General features: G+C 35.0%; 1 protein-coding gene across 1 annotated transcript in view; it reads left to right on the top strand.

The window, feature by feature from the left end:
• Positions 1-17927, top strand: part of Tll1 (tolloid like 1) — a 179845-nt gene that overhangs the window by 118339 nt on the left and 43579 nt on the right. The window contains exons 9-10 of the mRNA XM_027394106.2: positions 2975-3090; positions 16290-16392. Of these exons, the coding sequence (XP_027249907.2) occupies positions 2975-3090; positions 16290-16392 (219 nt within the window). The remainder of the gene's footprint in view (positions 1-2974; positions 3091-16289; positions 16393-17927) is intronic.

The following is a 17927-nucleotide window of genomic DNA, read 5'->3' as shown; positions in this document are numbered from 1 at the left end:
GTAGTCTATTTAGCCTCATTTTTATTAAGAGTCTAGATTGTATTTTCTGAAAAAATACACCATTTATAGTATCAAATTATTATTTTATATTGAAGGAGGATGCATATGGAGTATCTAATTCAAATATGATTTGGCCATATGATAAAGATTTTTACTTTTAATTTTTGTTTTATTGGAACACTGATCATAATGATTGTCTCTTGGGGTTGGGAGTTTGCACAGGTTTCCAATCCTAACTACTTGATATGCTGAGGCAGGAGGATTACAAATTCAAATCTTTCTGGGCTCATAATGATTTCAAATCCAGCCTGGCCAAAAGTTAGAAAAAGAAAGGCTGCGGATACAGTTCAGTGACAGAATGTTTGATTCTATGGACAAGCAAGTCACATTCAATGGCATGAGTGTCTGCCTTGTATGCCCCAGGTTCATGCCCCAACACTACAAACAACAAGCACTTACCTCATGATAAGTTAATTGTTTTCACTTTCCAAACTATTACTGAGACAGCCATTGTAATTCCCACCTATACATTCATACCTTATCCCTCAATCTTCCTAATTGTTGCTGGAAATATTTAAGGATTAAGAAATGCCATGTCATTATCCTTGACCCTAATGAAACAACAGCATGAAATTTGTTTACCAATGTAGGTGATTTTCAGTCATGAAAACTGATTAAAAGCTTTTGAAATGTGTATTATTTTGAGGTTACTAAGCAAAGGATTGTAATTAAAATTGCCCTCTCATCCCTATATTTGCTGCTCATGGACAAGTACATGAATAAATCATACCATCTGTCATTGTTGTTTTTTCCCAGTTCTTTAAATAATGCTATTTTGAGAATGGGTGTCACTCTGTAGTTTAGGCTGGCCTCCAACCCAAGGTACCTTTTCTGCCTCAGGCTAGAGAGAGCTGAGATTGCAGATGTGAGACACTATACTCAGCCAAAGTTTGATTTTTATATTTGAGCATAAATCAATCAAGGGTGTGGTAGATCCTGTGAGCAGGAGACAGTGTTGCTTATTGAAAAATAATTTCAAATGCTGAGTAAAGCTTCCATTGAAAGGTTTTTACATTTTGTTGTAATGAGACCATATTTATAGAGTAATAATTTGTAAATTATGCTATAATTTGGTCTATAATTTAGGAGAATCTAGTTCTAGTCAGAAGAGTATAGATCATGTAGATTTGTGAATCAGATATTTTATTGTTTTAATCCTACTGTAGTAAATATATCCTCAATTTCATTTGGCTAGAAGAGGCTTTGATTAGTCATGGAATTTCTTTATAAAAAGTGGAGGAATATAATTTTTCATAAAACACATTCAACTCTCCAGTTGCTACTTAACAAATATACACATCTTTCTTAGAAGCACATACTGTGATGCTAACAGATGGCATGTATCAAGAACCCTAGGTCACTCATTAACTGTGTTAAATTATGTGTGTATGACCTTGAGCATTTTCATTTTATTCTATGATCCCCTTTTCAGTCTTGTTCGTCAGAACAAGCAATGCTCACTTCTACTTTGCTGTGCAAACTTAGTGTTGGTTTTGATAATGATATAAATATTTATATCATCTCAGACTGTTTTTATAGGTCTGTTTTACATTTTCAGAGTCATTATCTTTCTTTAACACAAGCTATGCAGAGTCATTTATAATTTATTGAGTATTGGATGAGATAAGAGTTCACTTACTGAGGTTTATGCCTCAGATCCAAGGAATGTCTCAGTTTTGAGTGCAGTATCCTTCACGGGGAAGACCCTGTGTTCTTAGATTTTTGAATGAAGGTTGTGAAGATGACTAGGTGACATTGGGAAGAAATTCTTAAAGACTTCAATAAATGCACCTAGAATCACAAGGTGCATTGCACACCCCCTGCAAAAGGTGTGGAAAAACTAACAAAATTGTGTCATTGGCCTACAGAAAGCCTTGAAACAATGTAGCTGACAATATGCAATTTCAAGTGATTGATACCCCAAAGAATAACACAAACATAGAAAGAGAAAATTATATAGTCTCTTTTCTAGGAATATTTACATGTTAGTGAAAAAAATAAAACAGAGAAACAATATAATAGGACATTCTATGAAATGGGTATTTTCCATGATGGTGTTTAAAGATTTATTTATTTTTATTTTAGGTGTATTAGTGTTTTGCTCACATGTATGTCTGTGCATGTGAGTTCATGATGCTCACAAAGACCAGAAGAGGGCATCAGATCCCCTGGTCTGGAGTTCAGAGGACTGTGAGTCACACCATGTGGGTGCTGGGAACTAAACCTAGGTCCTCTGCAAGAGTAACCAGTGTTCTTAATTACTGAGCCATCATTCCTGCCTCTTCATAATATTTTTCTTTTTTAAATATGAATTATTATATATGGCATTTTTTACATTATCCTTAGTGGATATTTATTAATTATCATTTAAGAATTTTTAAATAATAACATAGCACACAATTTTACTATGCAATTACTATTTAAATTTCTACACTTCACTGAAATATAGACTTCACTCACATTTAATATATTAATGGAAACTTTTCTACAAAAGTAGATCTTCTCCAGCATGATTTATATGGATGTCCTTAAAATTGTCTGTCGTAACAATGAATGAGAAAGTTTCCCATGAAGGCAACTTTATATATGTTAAATTATTTATCACCACTTGTCTTGTTTTATGGTTATCTTTAGTGACACCAGTGAGCATACTGAAGTTCTCTTGGAGAGACATTAAAAAATTCATTTAGAAGGGTAGTCCATCTGGAGCTGGGCATGGTGATACATTTCTGAAGTTCCAGGGCTCAGGAAGCTATAGTTTGTGAGGAGATGGAGTTAGAGACCAGCAATGGCTACAGAAAGAAAATAAGAAAGTAAAAGAAAGAAAAATACATATTACTATCTGACACTCTACTTATTGTGTTCATGACTTTAATAATGATTAGTAAATAATTTCATGCCTTTTCCCCTTCAGCATGTGGAGAAACCCTACAAGAGTCCAGTGGCAACCTTTCTTCCCCAGGATTCCCAAATGGCTACCCTTCTTATACACACTGCATCTGGAGAGTGTCTGTGACACCAGGAGAAAAGGTAGTTGATACCCTCAGGAGTTTTCCTTGAGTCTCCTCCAAGTAAATCATTTCACAAGGCTTAAACTATGTTTTGCTTATGTTTATTTACCATTATTGCTCATTATTACTTTTTTTTTGCTGTTCTGGAGATCGGACCCAGAGCCTTAACTGTGCTAGGCACACATTTTAGAAATAAGGTGAGGCTTTGGCTTCTTATTGTTTTTGATTTTGAGGTGGGTCTTTGTAAATTGCCCAACCTGTCTTTAAAGTGACTCTGGAGCAAAGGCTCCCTTTAGTTTATAATCTCCCTACCTCAACCAGGCACACGGCTTGAATTACAAAACCAGGCATTATCAGGCCTGGTTTTATTTTTGTTTCATTTTTCAAATATTCAATTAAAATGGAAATAGCTCAAATTTTAAGTTTTTGAAAACCTTAATTTAAAATATTTAGAATGCTTTAGAATTTTTATGAGTCATATAATCAGAATGCAATGAAATTGACTTGAAAACTATGACAATTAAATTCCTGTATTTTACAATAAAAGATTTTAAGTGTACAAATTAGTCAAGAAGAACTTGCAAGAAAAACAAGAAGCTATTTGAAACTACAGTCAATAAAGATCCTGGATAACAAGTGTGGAAAATGAAGCTAAGGAAGTAATTAGCAGGATATTAATAGACTTGAATATTTGCAAGAGGAAATAGAATGGCCATGATACAACCAGCTCAATATCCATAGAAAATGTATAAAAAGGGCAATAGGATAAAATAAAAGTTACTTAGAGAAGGAAAGAAAAGAAACAGAAAAGAATAAAATAAAAATAAAATGGAAGTCTGAAGATAGTTCCAAATAGTAACAGATTGGTTTTTAAAGGAAAGTAGACAGAAAGAGAACAAGAAAAATTGATAATGGAGAAAGGCAACCGGTTGATACTTTTAAAATAGATTATCATAAAAGCATGATTTGGAAGCAAAATGATCATAAATATGTATTTTGAGCATCATCTTCATACCTAAATTGTGTAAAGATGATTATTTTTAATATCTTTTATTGTGTTTTTAAACAAAGAAAACCTCAGGTTCAAATGGCCTTCATCTCTGAGAACCTCCCAGTAGTTATTTTCAGAGGACAGATAAAGAAAATATCCTGTCTACATGGGAGGAAACCCTTTACATCAGTATTAACATGGACAGTGAAGAAAGCAATTCACATTCTCCCAACTCACATGAAACAATGGTGCAAAATTCCCAATGTAGTTACCAAAACAAATTCAGATGCATGTGTGTGTACATATATGTACTTGTGAGTCTATGCAGATACAACCTGTTAGATGTGTATTTAACCCAAGAAATAATTCTATTAATGAATTTAAAACAAGAGCAAATCCCAGTCAGAGAATATACTTTCTAACTGTTATTATAAATTCCATTCTTATTAAGAAAATTAAATAACTATTTCTTTTCAGACAAGTAAAAATGCAAATATAGTTTACTTCCATTTCTTTTAAAATATTGTTCTTGGGAAATTGTAGCCTCCATAATAAGGCAAAAGAATGAAAATAAATATATAAAAATCAAAAATAAAACAATTGTTCTTTGTTATATTAGTTTTGTTAAATTATCAAATTAAAAATATAGGTAAGAAATGGAATCAATGAACCTATTGATTCCTGGATCATGTGTTAAAAAATCTTCATGCATATAATTGTCATAATAATATTAACAAATACATTGATACTAACCTTTAGTTTCTACAAATTATTGTTTGAATTTGACTCTTTAATTTACATGAAATTGCTTAAACATCCCCATTAGCTTTCGTGTAACACTGTTGCATTTTGGCTTTTCCTAGAGATGTCTGGTAATTTTAAGAAATTACATGTATTTGGAGCTGTCCAGGGTCTTGTGATAGTTACAGCAAAAATTCTTTGAAAAAGTACTTAAGGAATTAAAATAATTTTTACTCACAAAAAGTTACTGATTGGTTACATGAATGCACTAAGAGTTCATATAGTTATTTTTCCTCTAAGAATTACATGCTTGTTGTAATAAGGTTATATGTTTTGGTCATTTTCTGTGTAGTTTATTTTAATAAGCCCATTCCATGCTCTAGACATGTTATAACTTTCCATGTTATAAAAAACATTCAATTATTTTCCTTTTGGTTTTTGGGATAATTTTGCCAAATGGCTGAGCTGGTCTTGCATTCATTGTGTCTAACAGGCTAGCCTTGACATCATGGTAACCCTCTTGCTTCTATCTCCCAAATGCTGAAACTATGTCTGAGTCATCAAACTAACTATTGTTTTTTAAAAAAAGATCTTGTAGAATTTGAGAATCTTTGGAAAAAAGTATTAGAATTAATCAAATTACAATAATGAATAACTGGCATTTTCCCTCTCAAATCCTGTTGCAAGGCTTCATAACATTGTTATTCAAAAGTAATTCAATGTTCTAGTATTAATACCAATAAAACTATTTTCCAAAATTTTCAAGAGAAACTAACAAATGCATTTCTAATACTTATTTTTCACTATGCTATTTATATACATTATTATAGTGCATATACCTATATACATTATTATACACATTAAATTTTTACAAGTGGGAAATGAAGAGTATTAATACATTTTCAGACCTTGTATATTATTTTATTATAATTATGATTTTACACTTTTTGAACAAAGTTTATATCAGTCATTTTGAGAATATATTTTTCCAGTACAAACAATGGAGACTGTAGTGTCATTCAAACCTACTTCATCTTATTTCTATATCAAAATTTTTGTCTCATTATTTTTTCAACATAAATTTTTATGCAGCATTTACCTTCTAATTATAAATATGCTTTTAGCATTCTTTTCATATTACTTTCCCATTTATTCCTCCTTGGATGGAATAGTTTCTGGCTGGTGTGACTTTGGGCAAGACCAATATTTTTAAAGAATGATCTCTGCTTTAAAAATATATTCTGTTTGATGATTCATGCAAATTTTTTTATTCATTTGTCTTTTATATTTTATGGCTAACATTCTCTAGTTTTTTTATGCCTATTTGACAATAATGAGTTGTGCCAGTGTTTATCATTGTTTGTAATTGTCTTATGTACTTTAAACTTTTACCTTTTCATTTGCTTCAAGTGAAGTAATTTTAAGTTTTATTTTTAAATATATTTTGGTCATACTACTATACACATATGTGGAATATTGCATGCTTATAAAATTATATCTTTGTGATGGATTTATCTGGTTTTACTATATAGGTGATTTCTATCTTGTTAGGGTTTAGTTTAAAACTGTTTGAAACCAGACATGATAATGCATGCCTTTAATCCCAGCATTAGAAGGCAGAGTACACAGCCAACCTGCTCTATATATTGAGTACCAAGATAGCACAGGTTATAGAAAGAGAGATGTCTCAAAACCCAAATAAAAAGTAAACAAACAAACAAATAAACTAATAGAAATTTAAAACCCTCTGGTCCAAAACTGATACACAGACACTTACTTTTGACTAATTGTTGCTATGCACATGTCTTGCTTTATGTAGTCAGTCAGCTTGTAAAGTCAGCATGATGCCTTTTTTCCTTACCTGCAGTTCTAATTACAGTTATACTTATTGTGATTATTTGATATTATACCTTACCTTCTCATGTGTGTGTTCTCCCATCTAGCTTTTCTTTCTTTTTCCTTCTTATATATGAATGGTATGTCTTTTCTCAATGCTTTGAGTGTCATAAATCCATTTTCTGTTATTTGATACCTTCATTCCACAGGTCTTCATTTCTTTACAAGATTAGATTTCAGTAACATACGCTCTCTTTTCCAGCCTTGACTCTCTCTTTCCAGTTAACTAGGATAATTCTCATTGCATATATTCTGTTTTTAATATTCCCATACCTGTTTTTTCCTAATATTAAAGAAAAAATTCAAAAGGATCAGGCAAGAATTAAAGCAGATCTCTAGAGGTGTTCAAACAAAAATGTTATTAATATGTAATTAAATTTAGAAACAGAAGATCTTGCTATGCAACTCAAATAAATAGGAGGATAGAGTAATTTTCAGGATGAATCACTGAAGGATTTCAAATGTACAGTTTTCTCCAGATTCATGTAAAATTGTAATATAATTCCAAACAAGTTTTCCAATAGATTTTTGTTTGCAAACTGGACCAAGTGTTTTTCCTAAAGTTTAGTTAAAATGTGAAATGTGGTAATAGACAAGGCAACACTGGCAAAGTGTTACTGATGCTGAAGTAAATTTCATGTGAATCTAGTAGACAAACATGAGGAAGCTTCGGGAATCTAGAGTGTGTGGCATTGAAAAATGAGCCCCTGGTATCAATGCACTCACAAAAAGTTCAAAGTTATACCTCATGGCATTGGCTACATATGGTGCATAGAGATTATAAAAAACACGCTTACATAAATTTACATTTTTCAATAATCCTGAAATAATTCATAAGAATACATAAAAGGACTTTATATAGTATCATATATCATTCTAATGAAGAAAATATAATTTTTAAATTAAATGAAAAGTACCAAACACTTGAATTAGAAAATTTTTAAAAAGGGAAAATATATATTTGCACAAGCTTTAAAATACAAATACAAATTAAAGTGGACACTTACAGCCCAGAAGCTCAAGAGAATGCTATTGTTATTCAGACACAAAATATGTTTAAACTCCTCAGTCAAGGTGAACAAAAGCAGGAGAAACCCTTCTGAGTTCCAAGTACAGCTCTCTGTGCACTACCACAAGAAGTCATTGGCTGTCACTCTATAAAGAAGATGCTCTTTGAACCCACAGTGGCATCTTACACATCACCTCTCAACCCATCACAGATAGAAGAGAATGATGTTATCAACTGATTGACAGGTTTCAAATTCTAGGAAGAAGAAAACTGAAGTAATGTCTATGGGGACCTTTGGCAAATTGTACTACATTCTAAAAGATGCAATGCCTCTATTATCAGTAACAACTGTCTTGGGACTTTAATCTCTATGCATTGTGATAGCAAAACTGTGGAAATGAGCTGAGCATTGGTGGCACACGTCTTTAATCCCAGCGCTCCGGAGGCAGAGGCAGGCAGATCTCTGTGTGTTCGAGGCCAGCCTGGTCTCCAGAGCGAGTGCCAGGATAGGCTCCAAAGCTACACAGAGTAACCCTGTCTCGAAAAACCAAAATGGAATAAAACAAGAAAACATGAGTTTTCAAAAAACATTTATAATCCAATGAGAAAATGAAATTCCAAATTGAGCATCATATACCTAAATGGTTTAACTTTTAAATCACATGCGCCAGAGACAAAATTATAGATAGATATCTGTCAAAATGATGGGTATTTTTACATGAGGAGCTCATAAATAGATTTTATTTTGTTCTTTTTTATTTTCTACATCACACTTACATTATTTTTAAATGGGAAAATATTTATTTTAAAATAAGGTCATAATTATGAAAGAATGTGAAAATAATATTATAGGATTATATACTTAAAGTGGGTTTGATGGCAAGTTGTATTTTTTCGTGTAAGAAAGTTTAATTTATTCCACATCTGATGTTCTTTTTTTATTTAAAGAATTATTTGTCATTTTACATACCAATCCTAGTTCCCCCTTCTTGTCCTTCTTCCCCCCCCCTCGCCTTCACCCCATTCCACTCCCCTTTCACTACTCAGAGAGGGTAAGGCCTTCCTTGAGGAGTCAACAAATTCTGGCACATCAAGTTGTGACAGGAGCAATCCCCTTCCCATTGTATCAAGGCTGAGCAAGAGAGTGGGTTTCAAAAAGCCAGTTTGTGCCCCAGGGATATGTTCTGGTGCCACTGTCAGGGTCCTCATACCAACAGATTTATCCACATAACTGTCACTCACATCCAGAGGGTCTAGTTCAGTCCCATGCAGGTTCTGCAGCTGTCAGTACCATAGTCCATGAGCTCCCACTAGCTCAGATCAGCTGTCTCTGTGGGTTTGTCCATCATGATCATGACCCCCTCTTGTTCATATGACCTCTCTTCCCTCTCTTCAACTGAACTCCAGGAGCTCTGCCCAGTGCTCAGCTGTAGGTCACTGCATCTGCTTCCATCAGTTACTGGATGTAGGTTCTATGATGACAATTAGTGTAGTCACTAATCTGATTAAAGGGAAGGCCCATTCAGATACCCTCTCCACTATTGCTAGGAGTCTTAGCTGAGGTCATCTTTCTGGATTTCTGAGAGGGGATGGAGGATGGGAGCATGAGGGATCAAAAATACAGAGTTCAGGGAGGGACAGAGGGGGAGAACAATGAAAGAGAATTTGCAGGCAAGTTGTATTTTATTATTTCATGTGCATTTTCCCACAGTCAAATCCAAAGGCCATCAGTTCACAACTATGTGTTTTAAGGATCCAGTCTCCTCATGTAAAGAGACTCCCATATGGCCTAAGGTGATTCTTGGTGTTTTAACAGTTAAGCATGCACAGTTCAGAATTTAGCTGTGGTGACCAGGCAGAAGGCTGTATTGATCTGTCCATCACTTACAATTGATTGACCTTTGGACAAGGGCAGATTGCTTATGTCTCAAATGGAGTTAGAATAGTCTCCCCTTTTTCCGCATAACTCATTTAAAAGCTGTCATTCAAGTGTTCCCCTTTTTTGTAAACATTTATTTTTAACGATTCATCAATGCTTTATACATAATGACAATTCACAATCTAGCATTTACATTGCCAACGGTATTCTGTAAAGTTAGTGTGTGTATATACATCCATTTCTGATTCTATTCAAATTGTATATTGTGATATGTAAAATAAAGCTTGCTGTCAATAACTTTGCAATCTTGTAACCCAGTAATATCATTGATAAAATTTGAAAAACAACACAGGGAAGTAAATGCAACTTATGGTGGGTGTACGGCAGCACTCAATCTCATGGGAGGTCTGAAAGTGACTAAATCAATGCCAGGTTTTCATAAAGACTAGGGATATGGAAAGTTTCAAGGAATGGGAGGGAGCAAGAGGAATCTAGGGAGACCTGTGTATGTCCTGAGGATGGACGATAACACAGGGCATCTTTTTCAGGGACAAAAGTTACTAATAGCCAATATGTCTTTGGTTAGGCATAAGCATAAGCCAGCAAGGGCATCAGAGATCTTGATCCTCTGATGCTCATGAACTGATGGTAGCCAGGCTACTCAAAATGTATGTGGCCACAGATCACAGGAAGTACTGGAGAAACGTCAAAGTAAAAGCCAAAGGGCACCCAATTCTGAATCTACTGCATCAACTAGGAAACAAAGAATATTGCTTTTCCCTGTGAAAGCTTGAAGGAAAGGCAGCATTTTTTTGAAATTCCACAGTATGTAGAAGTTGTCAATTAGGTAAAGAAGTGGAGTTGGGGTGAAAGAGGCATGTAAAACCACATTGTTAATACCAGGCAACGTGAAATCAAAAATTTGAAATCCAAATACTATTATAGAGTTTTAAGAAGAATATTTGTTGTCAGTAACCCAATCCCTACTCTTTTCCCCCATCTGCCATGTAATTGGCCTTTAAGGGATGTTTGATTAACTGGGGTCACCTAAACTTTATGGCAGAAACATCAATGAAGATCCCGGGGTCTCTCATCCATTTTTAGTTTTTTTTTATATCCCTCACTGTAATTGGTTGGGTTTTTATGAAACTTCATAATTAATGCTTTTTTAAAATGTCTCAGTATAGTTGGCTTATGACAAATGAACTGATACTTTTCTTTATTTATACTTCGTTTCTTTTTATTGAAAATGGATTTTTGTCTCATACAATATATCTCAACCTTAATTTCCCATTCCACCATCCTTCCAGCTCCTGCCAATTCCCCTCTCCCCTGGGTCCAGTTCCCCTCCATCTCCCTGCAGAAATAAATAGAACTCCAAGAGACAACAATCAAACATCTCTCTCTCTCTCTCTCTCTCTCTCTCTCTCTCTCTCAGAAACACACATTCACTCACACACAAATGCAATAAGACTAGACAAAAGAAGCATGCACACTAAGACACTAAGGCTGGACAAGACAAACCAACAAAAGGAAAAGAGTCCTAGGAACAGGCAAAAGAGTCAAAGACACAATTCCTACAGTTAGGAGTCTCACAAACACACCAAATTAGCAGCCTATACACAAAAGACAAGGTATAGTCGCCCCCTGCATGTCTTGTGCTTGCTACTTCATTCTCTGTGAACCTGTATGTACCCTGTTTATTTACTTTGATGAGCCATGTTGTCCATCTTCTCTGACTGCTACAATCTTTCCCATCTTCTTCATTGACTTTCCCAGATATCCAAGGGGAGGGACATGATGGAGACCTCCAGTTTCGACTGTTTCTCAGGACTGTCTTTGCATCCTCTCCCATCTATTGATGGAGGAAGCCTCTCTGATAACAACTAGGCAAAGTCAACAATCCACCAATCTATGAGTATAGCAGTATATCATTAAGAATAATTTCATTGGTATTTATTTAGAACAGTTGTGTTTGATTCTACTCTTGTTTTCAAAGCTTATGCTATGATGGATGCTTGGATATTCACTGTGATGATGATACACACATGAATATTTCACAGTGCTTTAGGGTTGCCTAGTCACTTTTTTCTTGACAACATCCAATTAAAACTTTGCAATTTAATTATGGTAATGCAAATTTGATATGATGACATCCTACTCAAAAGCTTTATTCAATTCCTGAAACTTTATGAAAACTGAAAATCTGAGAATCAAGGCCTTGAACTTGAACCCAGGTTTCTTGACATACTATGAAGAATAGCTTCTAATTTCAGGAGAATATAGAATATTTTCCCCTGTAGTATCAAGTGAGTGTTGTTGTGAATTTAATCTTAATGGCCAACAGTTTCTGTAATTACAAAGGATATGCAGTAGATAGTTTTACTTTTCACTTCTGACAATACAGTGCCCAAGGTGACATAGATAATACTGTAGAGAATGGTGGCAATTGTTTATTTATTTATGAAAATAACCACCAGAAAGAAATTGCCTATAGAATATAGTTTATTGACTTGATCTGTGATTTCTGAATTCTATTGCTAAGAAAAATCTTGTAGTCAACAAGCACAGTGCATTAGATTTCCCTTGGCTTTCTCTGGCCAGAGTCCAGTAATCTATTTTATCCCATTGCTTTCAATTCTAATATCTTTCTTCCAAAAGCTATTTAATAACATCAGTCAAATGGGCTAGGTTCCCTCGCCTTATCTCTCAAAGGTATAAATGCTATTGTAATTGGCTTTTTAACAGTGTTACAGAATTTGTATAAGTGGTCAGTGTTGTCTTGAGTGTGCTGAATTCATTCATTCTTGCTCTAGAGACTTGCAGATACCCAGACCCTAGAACAGCTCATCTGCCTTTCTTCAAGACTTCACTCCATAGCACTGTCAAACAGAGTCTTCAGTGAGCAAACTCAGCTGCAAGTGTATTGCGTTAACTTTGCAACTGAAACTCCTCACAGACCCAGAAACCTGAGAACTTCCTCTGGTTTTCTCCCTCCATCCCGTGTTCCGACAGAGCTGTGATTAATTTCAAATTGATGCTTATTACCATCAGGAGTGAAATAGCTATTCTAATTCAGCACTCATTTATCATTCTTTGAAAGATGCAATATGTTTACATAAACTAGCATAATGCGAAACAAACCACTAGTTACAAAGTGCTTTTGATTTGTAATTCAACCATGGATTCTTCTAGCAGCATTAGTCAAAGGCCCGGATTTTACTTCTATAGTCACAGCCCTAAGATTTGATTTTAGAAAACCTATCTTTATTGCATTTTCTACTTCTAAAGGATTCTGTGTTTCAAATTAGAGTCAGACCGGTTTTGTTCCTCCACGGTGCTTGGCACTTAAACTAGAAGATTAAAATCAAGATAGGAAACTCTTCTGTTGGGAATTATCCCCTGTCCAGCTCTGCGTATGTGTGTGTGTGGGGGTGGTGGGCAGGGCGTCCTAAGATTTCACATATTAACTGTTTGTTAGCAGACCAGGCATATTATTATTAGTTTGGAGTGAAAGTTAATGACAAATGTATTTCCAATTTAGCTGATTTGTTTTCCTCATCTAGGAGGGAATTGAAACTATTTGCACATGATTATAAAATTTCCTATTAAATTTAAGAGAGGCCACACACAGAAACCTACATTATCTCCTTTGTGGCTTCCTTCTACTTCTGTTGCCTCTGCTCGCAGGAGTTGTCTCATGATCCATCCGAATTGAAGGCATGTTGGCTGCTGTCGAGAGTATAAATACAGAATGAAATTATTGGTAGGCTCTCATTTTCTTAGTAGGCACAAAAGAAACACAAATTAAGGTGAAAAATCCAGAAATTAGTTTCCATTTGTATCTCAAGTTTAGTCTAAATTTGTGTGGGTGGAGGAAATATTTTGGGAAGTTGCTATAAATAATTCAGAAATGAGACCTTTTATAATGAAATACGGAAGGCAACAGAGAGAAAGAAAAGAATGATCAGGACTTTGCTGTTGCACATTTGGGGAAATTAAAACAATATATTTTTAAAAATATTTGGGATAATAAAACGGATTAAAGGAAAAGCAAACTGAATGAGGTGAAGTGCAAACTGGGAAGGTTAAAATCCAAGGGGCAGGTTTATAAAAACCAATTACACCAGAAAACTGATTACAGCTTTAAAACATGTTTCTACTCCCCCATTATTTATTGTTTAATAAAGAAAAATAACACAAGGAGCTACATAGACAATTGAAACAAACTTTGCAGTAAAATCTCCCCAGTGATCATTATGGTCCCTAGATAAAAAATGGGGTTTATTTAGAGGGACCTTGATTCTTCATACAGTAAAGGTCTGAGCTCAGGATGGGTTTTACTATATGCAGTGCTGTGTGTGTTTTTTTTTTTTTTGGATGTGTGTGTGATGGAATGGGTGTGTGCATGTGTGTTCACATGTACATGAGAACAGGTATGTGTATATGTGCACAGGAATGTGGAAGCCAAAGGTTAATGTTGGGTGTCTTCCTCCATTGTTCTCTAGATTACCAGTTAGGTCATCTCACTAGTCAGCTTGGGTAAAACGTTCTATGTCTTTGTATCCCAGGAATCATAGTGTGACAGCTGGACTGCCATAACTACTTGGCATTTAATAGGAACAGGGGCCCAAGCTCCAGTACTCACGTTTTTGTGGCAAGTCCTTTATGCACTGTGCTATCCCTGTTGTGTAGTGAGCAAACTTCTTCCTTTCTTTTCTTTATTTCTCTTCATCTAAATTAGTGGCTTTTATTGCCTTTGCATATACCGAAGTAAGGTTTTTGGATACTATCCATTCAAATTTCAATTACTTTGGAAAGTGTCATTACTTCCCATAATGTTTGTAGCAATTTACATTCCCATCAGTATACAAAGATTCCTTTTTGCCACATTCATACCTGTTCTTTTTATCTCTCTGTCTTTTTCAAATAGTATTCTAATAGGTGTGAAGTAGTAACACACTGTGGTTTTAATTTGCATCTCCCAGGTGATTATTGCCATTGAACATTTCTAATATTTATTTTTTTTACTGAAAGTAGATTTTTAAATACAATTTACTGTTGTAAGTTTTCCCTCCCGCAAGCTCTCCAACCCTACCCACTTCCCCACCCATCAAAATCCACACCTTTCCCTTTCTCTCTCATCAGAATACAACAGAAATCTAAAATGTTAATATTAATAGTAATAAGAAAAGAGAGGCATATGCATTTTCATCAGAGTTGGCAGGCTGCTCTGAAGTATGGATGCAGGAAGGTTAATCAATCTCTCTCTCTCTCTCTCTCTCTCTCTCTCTCTCTCTCTCTCTCTCTCCCTTCTATTCCTCCTCTTCCCCCATCTTCTTGCATGCAACTTTTCCACTATCACTAAAAGGTCCTTTGAATATTGTTACAGACAGTAGTTTTATACTAAGGCATTTCAAATATTTATAATTTATTGCTTTTGGCTAACATCCATTTCAGTTTCTAAAGAACAAAATTATTATGACCCTTAAACCAATTAGATATATTTAAAGTCCACGAGGGTTAAAATGAGCTTTTGAGTATATAAAATGATTTCCAAATGAATTTGATATCCTAGAAGAACATGTCTCCTGTTAATTCCGTTCTACCTTTCATGTAATTAAGTAAAAATAAATAAGTAATGATTTGAAAAGTGAAGTCTCTTGTGAAGCCATAAGAAAAAAGTCATCTTCCCAAGAACTATTCTTGAATTATCCTTCTAAAGAACAGCATTGTTCCAAACAAAGAGAAGAATAAAGGGCCCTGCACAAGGCTGTCCAGCTCAGAAGCCTTTGCATGTATGTTCTTGAATCTGGAGAACTGCAGTGCCATCTGCCTTTAATTACACTCAGAGGAATACATCTGAATGTTAGGGTTGTATTTAAACATTTCAACACACACAAAGATATTATGTTCTGGGAATATAACACATGCTGTTTATTTTTAACGTAATTATAGTTGTCTTGATGGTTGTCTTTGAAATAAATTATTAAAAAGAAGTCATTCGTGGAAAAAATTGAAATTATTCATGGTTCAAATCATTTATCTTAGGAAAAATCCAAAATAAGCTTTTCAAACAAATGTTTCTATTTGTTTTAGGACTCCTCAAATTGACGTGGGTTTCGGGTTAATTGTTAAGATGCTTACTATTCCCGGAGATTAACATTAAGTTGCTGTTGCTATTATTTCATATTGATAGGAATGCGGTTGGGAGGTGGCTTGCTTATTAAAGTGGTCACTTGAGTTCAGACCTATAGACCACAAAGCAGAGTGCACTGTCAGACAAAGTCATCACACCAGCAATCCCAGCAGAGGTGTGGTGAGAGGCAGAGGCCACCCTATATGCTTTGGCCAGCCTAACTAACTTGGCAAAGTTCCAGGCCAATCAGAAACCTTTCCTCCAACAAAAGGTGGAAGATGCTTGAAGACTGACACTTGAGGTTTCCCTCTTATACACACTTATACAGACTTATACACACTTGCTGTCCATATGTAAAACCCACACACTTACACTCATACACTTGACACACAAGCACATGCAAACCATACTACTAATAATAAGAAAATGTATTTACAAGTTTTTAATTAAATTGACAATGTGTTGTGAATACAGAAAAAAAGGAGTCTATTTTCATTGCCTTGCATCTCCTGAAATCAAATAGCTGTGTACTAAAAGTCACCTTTACTCTCTGTGTTTTGCAGATTGTCTTAAATTTTACCACAATGGACCTATACAAGAGTAGTTTGTGCTGGTATGACTACATTGAAGTCAGAGATGGTTACTGGAGGAAGTCACCTCTCCTTGGTAAGAGATGACTCATCTCCTCTGTGGCTGCATATAAATTTTATCCAGAGTAGAGGCAGATGGTGTTTGTAAGAGTTATCTGGGAGTTGGAATCCATATGAATGAACTTGCTTATACTTTTAACTATTTTTTCAATCATATCAAAAACTGCTCAAGGACAAATGGATGAATAGATTGAGTCACTGGTTTGCAGTAAGTTAAATATGGGATAGATTATTGGATCTGAACACAATGATTGAGCATGGCTTCCCAAAGATTATGCTTCTTATGATTCAACACAGCATTTATTTCTGCATTTGAAATTTAAGGATAAAAGTTTTGATAGATTGCATATGGATGTGGTGTGTTTGTGTGTGTGTGGTCTCTTTCCTAATGAAGCAGAGTGAATCATCAGGTACATGTTAGTTAGATGACTTACTATGACAGAAAAATGTGCTCCAACTATTGATATCTCAGTCTTGTTTCTTGGAGAATCTTTCTGAGATTAACAAGAGGCCTTTGGAATCTGAGTCTGAAACTGCACCTCGGATTGGTGTGCACGAATGTCTTCTCCCACCACTGAACTTCTACTAAGAGGTGAGAGGTGCTGTGGGCCCCACCACAGGCCAGCAGCTCCTCAGCCTTCCTCTCCTTCCTTTCTAAGATTGAGGCCGTTCCTTCACTGTTAGTCTTAGCATTGCTTAGTTGAGCATCAATGCAGGACTGATCTTTTTTCTTAACATCCAAAACCTTCTGAATGGACATTGTTTTACTTACAATGGAAGCAGCCTGAGTAAGTCTGTGGAAATATTTCAAAAGAAGAACCAAAAAGAATTGAACTGATGTGATGCTTTAAGTTGAGGAGAACATCTGTTTTCTATATCTAGTTTCTCAACCCAGATGAAATAATGATTGCATGTATCATTGAAATCCCAGAAAGCACATAAGTGGCTTCACATTGGAGAATGGGATCTGAATCTCCATTCTGAAAAGCACTTCATGTGATGGCACCCCCTGTGTCACTGGCTCAGTGCAGAGTGTTCCACCAGACTATCTCAGTGAGACATGGAGAGCCTGCCAAAATCTCTCCATAATATTCCTTGAAAGGCTTAACTCAGAATGGAGTGGCTCAGATTGATAGCACTGAACTCACCAGGAACTAACCAGGAGTTAGAACAGTAGAAAGTCAGATTGCCAGGATGCATTTGTGGAAACTCAAGTTGGAGGATGCATTTAGACAGATTTGTTGACATTTCACATGTGTATGACAGCTAATATAGCACTGTCCTTTGCCTCGTCCTTTTAATTTCATGGGCAGTTTTGGAAGTTATTTCTTTACAGATTAGTTTTTACTATGAATTTACTTTATTCAAATCATCTATGAGTTTTTAAATTTAAATTTATATATATGATTATTTTCAAAACTACATAAACATGCATAGTAATGCTGAGAGTTTCTGTTCTCTCTCATATGTTTATCCAGCCTACTATATATATTTACACATTGTGGCTATAAATATGAATAAAGCCTAAGAAACCAGAAAAGAGGCCAATAG

The sequence above is a fragment of the Cricetulus griseus genome (assembly GCF_003668045.3).
Source record: "Cricetulus griseus strain 17A/GY chromosome 1 unlocalized genomic scaffold, alternate assembly CriGri-PICRH-1.0 chr1_0, whole genome shotgun sequence".
NCBI classification, from domain to species: Eukaryota; Metazoa; Chordata; class Mammalia; order Rodentia; family Cricetidae; genus Cricetulus; species Cricetulus griseus.
Note: the sequence above shows the minus strand (reverse complement) of the source record. Positions and strands in the feature narration are given on the sequence as shown.